We start from the raw sequence: 12,640 nt of genomic DNA, 5'->3' as shown, positions 1-12,640 counted from the left end.
TGCGTGTCATGGTAAAATTTGTTGTATAATGTGAATGATACGAAGGATTGAATATCATATGTGATATCAAAAATAGTTGTATATTGTATGTGATATCAAATATTACTGTATATTGCCTGTGTACCGTATCAAAACTAATGGAAACATAGTATAGATGTAAATACTAAAATAATGTGTCATACTTATAGATGAGTTTAGTAATAATAATGATGATAATAATAATGATGATAATAATAATAATCCTTAAAGCAGCAAGCTGGCAAAATGGTTAGCACGCCGGGCGAGATGCTTAGCGGAATTTCGTTTTTTTATGTTCTGAGTTCAAATTCTGCCGAGGTTGACTTTGCCTTTCATCCTTTCGGGGTCGATAAATTAAGTACCAGTTGCATACCGGGGTCGATCTAATTGACTGGCCGCTTCTCCCAAAATTTTGGGCCTTGTGCCTAGAGTAGAAAAGAATAATAACAATCCTTTCTGCTAAAGGCCTAAAAATTTGAGATAGGGGACTAGATTATTACATCAACCCCAATATTTTACTGGTACTCAATTTATTGACCCCAAAAGGATGAAAGGCAAAGTTGACCTCAGTAGAATTTGAACTCAGAGCGTAAAGACAGACAAAATGCCACTAAGCATTTTGCCTGGTGTGCTGACGATTCTGCCAGCTCAACACCCTAATTAAAATAATAATAATGATAATAGCACCAACATAATGTGAGCAGTTATAATGTTCTTAGCAGTGACTCCAGTTGTCAAAGTTTTGAATCATTCTTGTTTTTTTCCTTCGTTGCAGACGTCATACTCAGTATTATGGTGGCTATCATAATAACCACAGAGTAATCAACTGGTTATGGGATATCGTGGACCATGACTTTAGTGCTCATGAGAGAAGTCTTTTCCTCAAAGTGAGTTGCTTCTTCTATTTCAGGGGTCAGCTAGTATTTGGTGATAATTAAAGAGATCAATATTTGAAGATGATTACACAGATCAATGGTCATTCAATTGCTAAATGATTTAATGATGTTTTTAATTTCATGTAAATTATGAATTCCATGTAAATATTTTCATATGCAGTAATCCCTCAACTATCATGGGTGTTACATTCCAACCCCCTCCCCCTGCAATAGGTGAAATAGAAACAGTATTGTACTGTCTATGTTTTTTTTATTATTTTTATAATTTGTGTATATTTGTTTTATAAATGCAAAACACCACCACAGAGGAACCGATGTAAGCTTAAATAATAAACTGCGGATATAGCGAGGGATTACTGTCTTTTAGTTATTTTTATGTATATTTTCTACAGTTTTTAAAGCATTCTTCTCCCCCCCCTGTCTGTCTGTCTGTCTGACTCTCTCTCTGATTTACTGATAATGCATTCCATCTTTGATCTAGTCTTCCTCAACAGATGTTGTCCAGGCCTACACATTCATGGTCAGTCTTGACCAATAGTGAGTGGCTCTTCATTTGGTTATTTTATTCACTATTAAAATAATATTGAAAGGAATTCAATATCAATGAAAGTTAATTGGACAACCATCAGCATGTCTGATGTTAATCTTGGGATTAAAGTCTAATGTCTGAGTGAAGGCACATGGCTAAGTGGTTAGGGGTATTCAGCTCATGATCTTAAGATCATGAGTTCGATTCCCAGCAGCACATCATGTCCTTGAGCAAGATACTTTATTTCATGTTGCTCCAGTCCATTCTGCTGGCAAAAATGAGTTGTCCCTGTATTTTAAAGGGCCAACCTTATCACATCCTGTGTCAAACAGAATCCCCGTGAGAATTACATTAAGGGTAGGTACATGTGTCTGTGGAGTGCTCAACCACTTGGCATGTTCACGAGCCTGCTGTTCCGTTGATTGGCTCAACTGGAACTTTCATTATTGTAATTGACGGAATGCCAGAGAAGTTTAATGTCCAATAAAGAAGTCATACAGACATGCACAGGCCTATTGAGTGCAACAGGAAAGCCTGTGCTTCTCATAAATAATCTGAGTTGAATTTCTTCTGTAAGATTTCAACACTAAGCTTGGCTGTTTTGTAGCTGGCTCTTCACCTTTCCTCACATATCCTGTTTTTATTGTCTGTTTCTGTAATGTTTCATTTAGAAATCATTGTGGACTCTTAAAAATAACTACAATTTTATTCCATTCCATAAATTTGTCCTTTGGTTCAGTGATTGAAGCCTTAGACTCAATCCTGAGGTTGGTACCTACCACAATACTTCTATTAAGTCATTCCATTCAGAATTACAATAAAATATGTTTCATTTTTCACTTATAAATACACCATCATCATCATTTAACGTCTGTTTTCCATGCTGGCATCGGTTGGACAATATGACGGGAGCAGGCAAGCCAGAGGGCTGCACCAAGCTGGCTCCTGTCAAACTGTCCAACCCATGCCAGCATGGAAAACAGGCATTAAATGATGATGATGTATTCATAAATAAAATATTTTGTATTCAAAAATACATGTCTTGTTTTCAAGTCCTGTACACATGCCTGTGGTGTTGTTACTAATGATTGTGAATGAAACAACCAGTTATCTTATTCTTTATTCTGACACATGTCTTGTTCTTTTCCTTTATTAGTTTGTCACAAGCTGTTCTAAACCTCCACTGTTAGGTTTCTCCACACTCGATCCTGCATTTTCCATTCGGTGTGTAGAAGTTAGTGATGATCAGGTAAGACTTGCTGAATAAATATATATTGGTTGGTTGGTTGGTTGGTGTTGATAATGATAGTGGTGGTGGTTGAAGCAAATGTTGTTTTGTGATGGTAGAGCAAGGAAGAATTTGAAATTAGATCAAACTTTTGTTACTGTATTTCTATTGAGATGCTCAGTGTTTCTTTCAATTACTTTAAATATAACAAAGAATTTGGTAAAATAACTTGTCCAAATTTGAGCAAATGTGTTTTTTTCAATATTTAATTTTGCTTGCAATAGCCAGTTCTTTAGGTCAAACTATTGTATCTCCAGCTGCTTTAGATACGAAAATTGTCAATGGTTTAGCATTTTTCAAAAGTATAAGTCCCACATATGACAGTTTTGCAAAAATATTTCTGACTGAAAATATCACACATGCATGGAGCTACGATTCTATGCACCCAACAGAGTATTATTGTTAAACTGAAGTTATTGCTAATGTTAAAAGAAATGGAATGGTGAAATTATTTTTTCATTTTCTGAAAAAGCAATGTTTTGGACTTACGACACTTTTGCATAATAGCAACGATATAAAGTTAGAGCAATCTCACAACTGGTTTTATTGATAAAGACTTGGTGAAGATGTCTGGGTAGAGTTTTAGAGGTTTCTGAGAGTTAAAACTTTTCTTTGTACATTGTTCATTCTTTAATCTTCTTTTGTTTCTAGGACACCGGGGATACTGTTGGCAGCGTTCTTAAAGGATTTTTCAATATTCGTAAAAAGGACCCGATTGGTCGTTTACCAACATCTTCAACTTGTTTCAATCTTCTTAAACTGCCTAACTACCAGAAGAAGAGCACTTTGAAGGAAAAATTACGATATGCCATTCATTCAAACACTGGCTTTGAGTTGTCTTAGCCTTCATGTGTCACGAATGCACAAAATGTTGATTCAGTTGACCGTCTGACAGAATACAGCATGGATGTGGAAAATAGATCTACATTTGTTCATGTGAGTAAGAAAAATGAGAATATATTTAAAAAGCTAAAGAAAAAACACACAAAAAAGAAATACATTCCTAAAGCTTTACTTTTAAAAAATAATGAAAAACATTTTGTGAACATTTCAGACATTTCAAATAAAAGCAATAATTTTTTTATTCAATATGGAAATAATTAGCAACGTTGGTGAGACTGTGATTGGCACTGTAGATTCTTATGTTCTGTTTACCCTCTGTTGTTCTGATATTATTAATTCTTTCCATCTTAAAGAACATAAAAAGAAACCACATGAGGAGTGAAATCAGCCCTAAATACATATCACATACAAATTTATTTTTCTACTCAAAATTTAAAATGCTTAATTTTTTTTTCTTTTGGTTATTTCCATTACATTTTTTCATAAATTTGCCTGAATCAACAACACTAAAATTCAAATAAATAAATAAAATATATCAGGTAACATTATTAAAAAAACCATTGGAGAGAAATAAATTTGTATATGATATGTATTCAAGACTTCATCAGATTCATGTGCTGTGAATATTTTGGTACTTAATGTTGAAACAACCATTGCTGTATGATGTAAGCAGAAATATTTGAAGTGGTTAAACTTCAAAGTATGTCTTTTATTGATTTGCTTTGAACCGAATCTTAGTGTAAGGAATCACAACTGTACATAAAACAAATCTGAATATTACCTGACTGAGATTAAGAGGATTAGCAAAGACATTTTGTCACTACATGACAGAGCTCAAAATAGTAGGAAATGTACCGAAGAGATACATTTTCTTGATGTTCTCTTAAACTGAAATGGTTGTAGATTAGCCAGGTAAGTACTTGGTGTGTCATCTTTGTGTAGACTGTCATTGTGTTAAACAAAAGAAAATGGAAAAATAAATACAATTATAAAAACTATTTTACGTATTGTCTATGTGTGTGTATATTCCCTACTGCAAGAAATCTGTTCTCTTCTAGACCCTTCTATCTGACTTTAACTCCTTAAACCATAGCTTAAAACTTCTTCCCTCTCTACTGTAGCTCTACTCAATTGAAGGGGATTTTAGTGATGTAAGCTGCATGGAAACCTCACTAGTGCTGGTGTCATGAAAATAAAGTACCCAGTACACATTGTAAAGTGGTTAGTGTTATGAAGGACATTCAGTCATAAAAAACCATGCCAAAGCAGACATTGGAGCATGATGTCTTCAGGCCTGTTGGATCCTGTCAAATCGTCCAATCCAATTCAGCAAAGAACATGGCTGGTAAATAGTGGTGAAGATGATGATGATGATGATGTATATAAAACAGAATATTCTAGAGCATTCAAAGGAAGGGGGAGAGAGAGAGAGAGAGAGAGGGGGTAGCACGGGTATGGACATATGATGTGCCTGAAGGATGAGTGAGGAAGTAAGAAACAGGAAAAAATGGTAAAGGTTAAAATATGAAAGAAAGAGTCAGAACAAGTGTTTTTGTTGGAGAGAATATGCATTTCTTCTTCTTACATTATACAAGATGGAGCTAGAAAGAGAAATAAAGATGGTGGTAACATGGTGTCAGCATGAGCCCTGTGGGCGGAAGAGGAGAGTTGGAGGGAAGATAAGGGAGAGTAAGGTGATGACTATAGAGATTGAGGGTAAACAAGGGTGGAGGGGTGATGGACGATATATATGAGTTGGAAGGTTGAGAAGAATAGGTACTGACTGGCCATACAAAAGAAGTGAAGAGGAGCAGAATAGTAATAATACAGCAGATAAGAGAAAGATTAGAAAAAGGGAGGTAACATGTGGGTGGTTGCAAGAGATGTATAGTGATAGGAGCAAGTGATTCAGAGGAGGAGAGAAAGGGGGTAGGGTAATGAATGTAAAATGTGAGTGGAGAGGGCCATTGTTAAGAAAGAAGGATGGATGTCAAGTGAAGTGGCTCTGTGTAACGAGAAAGATAACTGGTATCACAGAAAATGATGATGATGATGATGATGATGACATATGTAGTTTTGCTCTCATTAAATTACAACAGCAGAGTACTGCAGTTAGGCAAATGATGGGAGAGAACAGTGATAGAGAAATGAATGGTTGATGGGGAAGGTGTATATACACTTTATGCTTCCGGAACTTGTTTCAATGAGATGCGTTGACCTTCTCACATATCACATATCAACAGCCATCCCAATTCTTTGACATCTCCATGAGATTCTAAGTTCTTAGATCAACTTTCATTACTTTGCCCCTTATGGAAGAGGGAAACCTTGTTTTCCTAGGTTTCCCCACTTCCATAAGTTTCATCAATGTTAAGCAATCTTTATACATCATTTCTCATCCATACCCATCACACTACATCTGATTCCTCTTATGCCTAGTTTTTTCTCTCAATTTATTTGTATTTTGGCATTCATGCAAACTGATGTTGCACATCCAATGGAGCATGCCAGCTTCATTTCTTTCTGATCTTCACATGCCCTCTGTATTCAGAACCCACTTCTAATTAGCATGTAGCATTGCTGTTCATCCATAAGTATATATATATATATATATATATATACTCGGCTTGCGAAGACTTATTGGGGCAAGCGAAAGCGAAATCAGGATGGCACCTGTGCCCAGCGTCGCCTTTCTGGCTCTTGTGCCCGTGGCATGTGTAAGGACTTTCGAGCGAGATCGTTGCCAGTGCCCCTGGACTGGCTCTTGTGCAGGTGGCACATAAAATACACCATTTGAGCGTGGCCGTTGTCAGTACCGCCTGACTGGCCTCGTAAAAGCATCCACTACACTCTCAGAGTGGTTGGCATTAGGAAGGGCATCCAGCTGTAGAAACTCTACCAAATCAGATTGGAACCTGGTGTAGCCATCCGGTTTCACCAGTCCTCAGTCAAATCGTCCAACCCATGCTAGCATGGAAAGCGGACATTAAACGATGATGATGATGATGATGATGATGATGATATATATCGTCGTCAATTAACGTCCGCTTTCTATGCTGGCATGGGTTGGATGGTTTGACTGCAGATTGGCGAGCCAGAAGGTTGCACCAGGCTCAATCTGATCTGACAAAATTTCTACAGCTTTTGATGCCAACCACTCCGAGAATGTAGTGGCTGCTTTTACATGCCACTGGCACAAGGGCCAATCAAGCGGTTCTGGCAATGACCATGCTCAAAAGGTGTTTTTTATGTGCTACCTGCATGGGAGCCAGTCTGGCGGCACTGGCAACGATCATGATCAGTTGTGCTATTAATCTTCCACTGGCATGAGTGCCGATCAGGCAGTACTGTATGTGTATATATATACATATATATATATATACTCTATACATCCTCCTCCACTGCTAAAGCTACCTTCAAGGCTGTTTGATTCAACTACATATTTAAATTATAAGAATGTTGTCATCTCAGTTTATTGTAGTTCTCAATGGCAATTATTCTTAAACTCCTTTGTTAAGGCGTAAAGGACTATAATAAATAAGAGGGGACTGGCAACTGAACCCTAGTGAATTTCTACTTACGCATTAAATTCATCACTATATTCAGTGTTAATTATCATGCTACTGACAGTACCCCTGTACATGGTTTGTGTGGATCTCACAAGTTATTCATCGACCCCTGTCATTATCTGTAGCCACCAGAGAGTGAGGGGCCCTGCCCAAGGCTTTACTTTTGTCAATGAATGTTCAGTGGCTTACTTGTAGCTAAATACTTCTTCTGCAGTCGTCTAATTAGGAAGAGAACATCTGAGTACTTTCCTCTGGCACAAATCCAAATTGTAATTATGTAATTTAATTTTTTTCTCTAATTAATCAACTTGTAACCGTTTTCATAACTTTCATGATGCAGCAATTTGATTCCTCTGTAATTTCTTCTTTGTCCTTTTAACAGTTGAGTATGATGTCTTTGAGTATGACAACCTGATTAACCATGAAGGTAACTAAGCCATGTCCTTCACCACTAATTATGTTAAGCATTTCAGCATGAATTCCTGAGGGTCCAGGGACTCTTCCTGCTTTCGTCACATTCTTAATTGCTTTATGTAACATACTGCTGTCAGCGAGAATGGTTAAAACACTTTGGTCCACACTAGGAAGACCTTTCTCTCATGCCTTTTCAGAATTGCTAAGTGCAAGTGGCAATCTGTACACACTTTTTTCCTAAAGCATCTCAATTCTGTCTTGTAACCTGGAATGTCTCGTGCCATAGAATATTGGCAAACCTCTTAGTTCCTGCTTCTCCCCTTGCTACATAAACCTGTTGCCTAGTTACCTGGTATGATTCTTCAGTACCTCTCTCCTTCCAACCTGCCTCTTTGCTTTTATGACTATGGGTTAAATAGAATCCAGTAATAAATAATGTACTTATTGAAGGTTAATAACGTAGTCCAACAATCAAAGTCAGAGCTTCAAGATGGACTTCACCTCTTGAAGCTGTAGAGCTTCTGCTAGCCCACACATACATGTGCAGGCTTGAGTAAGATTTTTGTAGAAGATTGTCAACTGCCTATGTGTGCAGTCTCCACTCTTGATGTGACCAATATTGTTCAAAGGAAAAGCTGATACCACTCAACACTAGCATCGTTACAGACGATGTCAGAATCAAAAGGACCAGGACAATACCACAAGGCATTTTGCTTGACACTCTCCTGTTTTGAAAAACCATCATCCTGGATTAGCCCTTTTTTTAAAATTGACCCTGGAGGGATTTGGATGCAGAGCACAGAATCAGAACAAATATGCAGGATATTCCATCCTATGTTCTAACAACCTTTCTATTCTGCTGCCTCATTCAACTGAATAAACAAGTTCTTACATTAAATTGTTAAATATTATGGTCATATGACCATCAGATTGAGTCCTTTGTGGACTTTGTATCATTATGACAACAATGTCATATTATTTTTGTTAGGCGCAAGAGTAGCTGTGTGGTAAGAAGCTTGCTTCCCAACCACATGGTTCCGGGTTCAGTCCCACTGCGTGACACCTTGGGCAAGTGTCTCCTACTATAACCTCGGGCCGACCAAAGCCTTGTGAGTGGTTTTTTTGTTAACGGAAACTGAAAGAAGCCCGTCGTGTGTATGTATATGTATATATATATATATATATATATATATATATATATGCCTGCGTTTATCCCCCCCCCCCTCATCGCTTGACAACCGATGTTGGTGTGTTTACTTCTCTGTAACTTAGCAAAAGAGACTGATAGAATAAGTACTAGGCTTACAAAGAATAAGTCCTGGGGTCAATTTGTTCGACAAGAGGTGAGGAAACACAATCGGAGAGAGAAAAAAAAAAAGGGATCCGAAATTCCATCAAAAGATGTTATAAACACACTCGTAATCTCCACCCTCGGAAGCGAATCTCTGAAAAATTTCATTAAAACAAAAAAACATGTAAGCGCAGACGTAGCTGTGTGGTAAGGTTTATGAGTAGATTTGGTAGACGAAAACTGAAAGTCCGTCGTATATAAGTGTGTGTGCGATTTATTGTGTTCCCAACTAACGCGTGACAACCGGTGTTGGTCTGTTTACGTCCTCATATCTTTGCAGTTCGGCAAAAGTGACCGATTGAATAAGTACTAGGCTTAAAAAAAAAGTATAAGGATTGATTCATTCGATTAAAATACTTCAGGGCGGTGCCCCAACATGGCCGCTGTCTAATGATTGAAACAGGTATGAAGATAAAAGGGGAAGAAAAAGAGGAAATAAAGTCGGGGGAATGGTACCAATCTGTTAATACCAAAGGTTTTATCTTGTCATACTCATATCACTCTGATTTTGAATCACGTTAAAAATACGTGTCTAAGGAATACTCAGCCACTTGCATGTTATTTTAACGAGTCGGACGTTTAGATGTCTGAACGACTGAATGCTCGTCGTCGACACCGACGAAGGATCCATCTTTACTTCACTGAGACTACCGTAGTTATGTGTTTGTACTTGAATAGCGGAGCAATCTTGTACTTCAACGGCGTAAAAATTATTATAAAGTATTATTTCCCTTTGATGAGAAAGAGAGTAGCTTGTTAATATTTTTTTATGTATTTACTTATTCAACGAGGACTTGGTGTCTTGACAATTATTGCACAATAGAAAATGTACTTTGAACTCTACAAGCTAAAATACTTATATATTACATTAAAGAAAGAAAAAGAAAGGTCGATGGTTCATTCTTCAAAATATTTTTATTCGCATTTCCACCTTCGAATAGAAAGCTAAATATAAAAATATATTAGTGAATTAAAACTAATGTGATGATTACAGTAGTTATTATATGTATAGAGATTATATTTGAAGAAAAATGTGAAAGTCATCGAAATGCTCAATGATTTTTTTTTTTTAAATTCAATTTGTCTACTTCAGATAAGGGAATAACTGGAATAACAGATAAAAAAAATAGTGGTGAGTGCCTGCACACACACACGTATATACACACATATATCGGGTCAAAAGCTGTTTTGTTAATCCACGGAAAAAAAAAACTGATAAGATAAAGTCATTTTAACATTATGAATTCATTCGTCAGAGATACAAAGGAATTTTTGGCGATCCTTGAGTTTATGTCTCCGCCATCACTTTACTTGCCAACAGTTGCTTTTGTGATGTTTGACGGCTTCTTTACGTCCCGAGTTTAAATCCTGCTGAGGTCAACTTTACGTTTCATCGTTTTGAGGTTAATAAAATAAAGTACCAGTCAAGTACTGGGTTCGATGGTATCGATTAATTCCCTCCTATCAAAATTGCTGGCCCCTTGTGCCTGCCTTAAATCAACCGAAATCGTGTGTCAGATTAAAGGGAAAGTAGAAACATAAGTCAAGGGTGGCATATATATATATTCAAATATCTTACAAAGACAGAGACTGAAGAGATGTATAAACAAAAATTTTGTTTATTAATTCTGTATAACTGATAAAATTATAACAATTGAATGAAAGTAGCACAGAGCAAATGAACATGAAGACACTGCAAAGAAGAAAAAACAAAAATGACTTCGATTTTTATGTAGAACGACAAATTGTGTTACATTAAATATCACCAGAATTGGTGCAGTTCAGAGAACATTAGAAAATGCCAAAATTTACAAATCAAATGTGATAATGTTAATTAAACAAGTTTTCTTTTCTAAACAGAACACTGAATTGAATCTACATGACAGTTCAGCTTAGATTTTCACAAATGGAAGTTGTACATTTAAAAGATAAATGGGATAATGGCCTTACGCTTTTTTGGATAGTTTTTGAATTCTTTCCTGCTGTTAGAGAGTTTGGCACGGGCCCAGACGGCCATCTGATACAAACCGGCAAGAGCAAAAAGTTGAGCAGGTAAGCACTGGGTCATTATAGCAAAAGATTGCCACGCAATATATTCATAGGTGTAGTTAGGACAGGCTACCAAACTAAACAACCAAGTAAAAGGGTTTGTTCCGGGATATGGGATCATACGAACTTTGGAATTTTTCGGTCGTAAATTTCTGAATGCCAGGTGAATAGAAAAGTTTCCAAGTTCAGCCAGAATGAATCCAGTCAAAGCGCCATAGATTTGTACGTCGCCAAACATTGGGGGTGTGTAGAGAGGATGGTTCACGTAGTAAGCAACGAAAGCAGCGAACCCCCAGTAGTAAAACGAATTCTTAAAGATGTTACGAATTGGCATGGTTGCATGAGAGAAACGGTGTACGAATAGGGTTTCCAATAAACGTTTAACAAAATGAAATATATAGCAACCGGCAGCAAGATTCACGACAAAATCTTTCGGGTCATTAGCAGCATCAACATCATAGATGAACGCAGGACGCATGTAAAATATAGCATAAATGATAGGAGGACCAGCATATTCAGTGAGGAAAACTGTTGTCCATCCTACTTGTGGACCAAGGTCTTTAAAATAGAGCACAGCCTTTTTATCAAACCCTAAACTCAATAAAGTTTCCTCGTCGCGTAAAATTCGTCCGCGTGGTTCTTTGCGAAATGAATGTCTTGCCAGAGATAATTTAGAATTAAGCTTCTTATATTCAAGTTTAACATCATGGATTGTTGATGATTGTTTCAGTGAACTAAAAGAAATAATACTTTTCCCAGTTTTAGCATTAATAATATCCACTTCCATGGTAAATTGGGGCAAGGAAGACTTATGACTTCGACAGAAATCGAACAAAGCAACGGTATTACAGCTGCCGAAGCTAGGTTAAGATACAAAGCAATAGTTTCGGAGGATATCTTCAAGTGAGAGAAACTTCAAGTTAATGTCGTTTTGTGAAAATCCTACTTAAATACACTGATACGAAATCAGAAATATTATTCTTGTTTGTTTTGAGAAGTCATTATAAAAATATGAATACAAAGTATTCAAACTTTAGAACACTTGCCTTCGCATTTTTTAAACAAATATCTGGACATTGAAATTAAAGGGAGAAAATTGCTAGAATGAATATATTGTTAGTAAGAATTATATTTAGAGTTACTCCCACTTAATGTAAAAGAATTCAAGAAGAAAATCATCGTCGTGGTCTTTCTTCTTCTTCTTCTTCTTTAAACCCTGTCCCTCCCGAGCTAACTAATGATCAAAAGCAGTTTTTTTTCTCTCAGGCATAATGTGTGTGTGTGTGTATATATATAATAATTTTTTTCCCAGAGGATGTAGCAACCGTTACCAATATAGCATAAGAACTTACCTTAGGAGATCATTAATTAGATTCCTTAAGGGTCGTTCTCACAGTTTATATTTATATCATAAGGTTTTTAAACTTTTAAATTTTCATATTCAAAAGAGACAGAGACTTCAAATTCGATATATCGATTTATTCACCACTCTATGTTAACATTTCTGTGCCAAACTTATCCAGTGACTGGTCCATTGGATTTAGACGTTTGGCACTTCTTCAGGAGTAGTTACCTTTCGAACAAAACACGAAAAAACACATACATAACTGTTATTAGGTCCTTAGGACATCGTTAGGTTTCGTCTTTGTTATAATAACAAAGACGAAACCTAACGATGTCCTA

General features: G+C 36.6%; 3 protein-coding genes across 4 annotated transcripts in view; 2 read left to right on the top strand and 1 right to left on the bottom strand.

Annotated features, from left to right (window-relative positions):
• LOC106880100 (ubiquitin-protein ligase E3B) overlaps positions 1-4,572 on the top strand; it is a 54,085-nt gene extending 49,513 nt beyond the window's left edge. For both annotated transcript variants that reach the window (XM_052975268.1, XM_014929916.2), the window contains 3 exons: positions 794-905; positions 2,600-2,692; positions 3,383-4,572. In XM_052975268.1, coding sequence (XP_052831228.1) covers positions 794-905; positions 2,600-2,692; positions 3,383-3,574 — 397 coding nt within the window. In that variant the 3' untranslated portion in view covers positions 3,575-4,572. The remainder of the gene's footprint in view (positions 1-793; positions 906-2,599; positions 2,693-3,382) is intronic.
• Positions 4,573-4,912: 340 nt separating this feature from the next.
• LOC106880095 (DNA-binding transcriptional regulator BolA) overlaps positions 4,913-12,640 on the top strand; it is a 32,547-nt gene continuing 24,819 nt past the window's right edge. The window contains exons 1-2 of the mRNA XM_014929912.2: positions 4,913-4,919; positions 7,526-7,570. Of these exons, the coding sequence (XP_014785398.1) occupies positions 4,913-4,919; positions 7,526-7,570 (52 nt within the window). The remainder of the gene's footprint in view (positions 4,920-7,525; positions 7,571-12,640) is intronic.
• Positions 10,512-11,833, bottom strand: LOC106880101 (very-long-chain enoyl-CoA reductase-like). Its single transcript, XM_052975216.1, has one exon. The coding sequence runs from the start codon at positions 11,742-11,744 to the stop codon at positions 10,830-10,832; it is 915 nt and encodes a 304-aa protein (XP_052831176.1). The 5' UTR covers positions 11,745-11,833; the 3' UTR covers positions 10,512-10,829.

The sequence above is a fragment of the Octopus bimaculoides genome, chromosome 1 (genome assembly GCF_001194135.2).
Source record: "Octopus bimaculoides isolate UCB-OBI-ISO-001 chromosome 1, ASM119413v2, whole genome shotgun sequence".
NCBI lineage: Eukaryota > Metazoa > Mollusca > Cephalopoda > Octopoda > Octopodidae > Octopus > Octopus bimaculoides.
Note: the sequence above shows the minus strand (reverse complement) of the source record. Positions and strands in the feature narration are given on the sequence as shown.

Excerpts from the sequence above, each read along its gene's own strand:
- LOC106880101 (XM_052975216.1), bottom strand. The coding sequence starts at position 11,744 with ATGGAAGTGGATATTATTAATGCTAAAACTGGGAAAAGTATTATTTCT.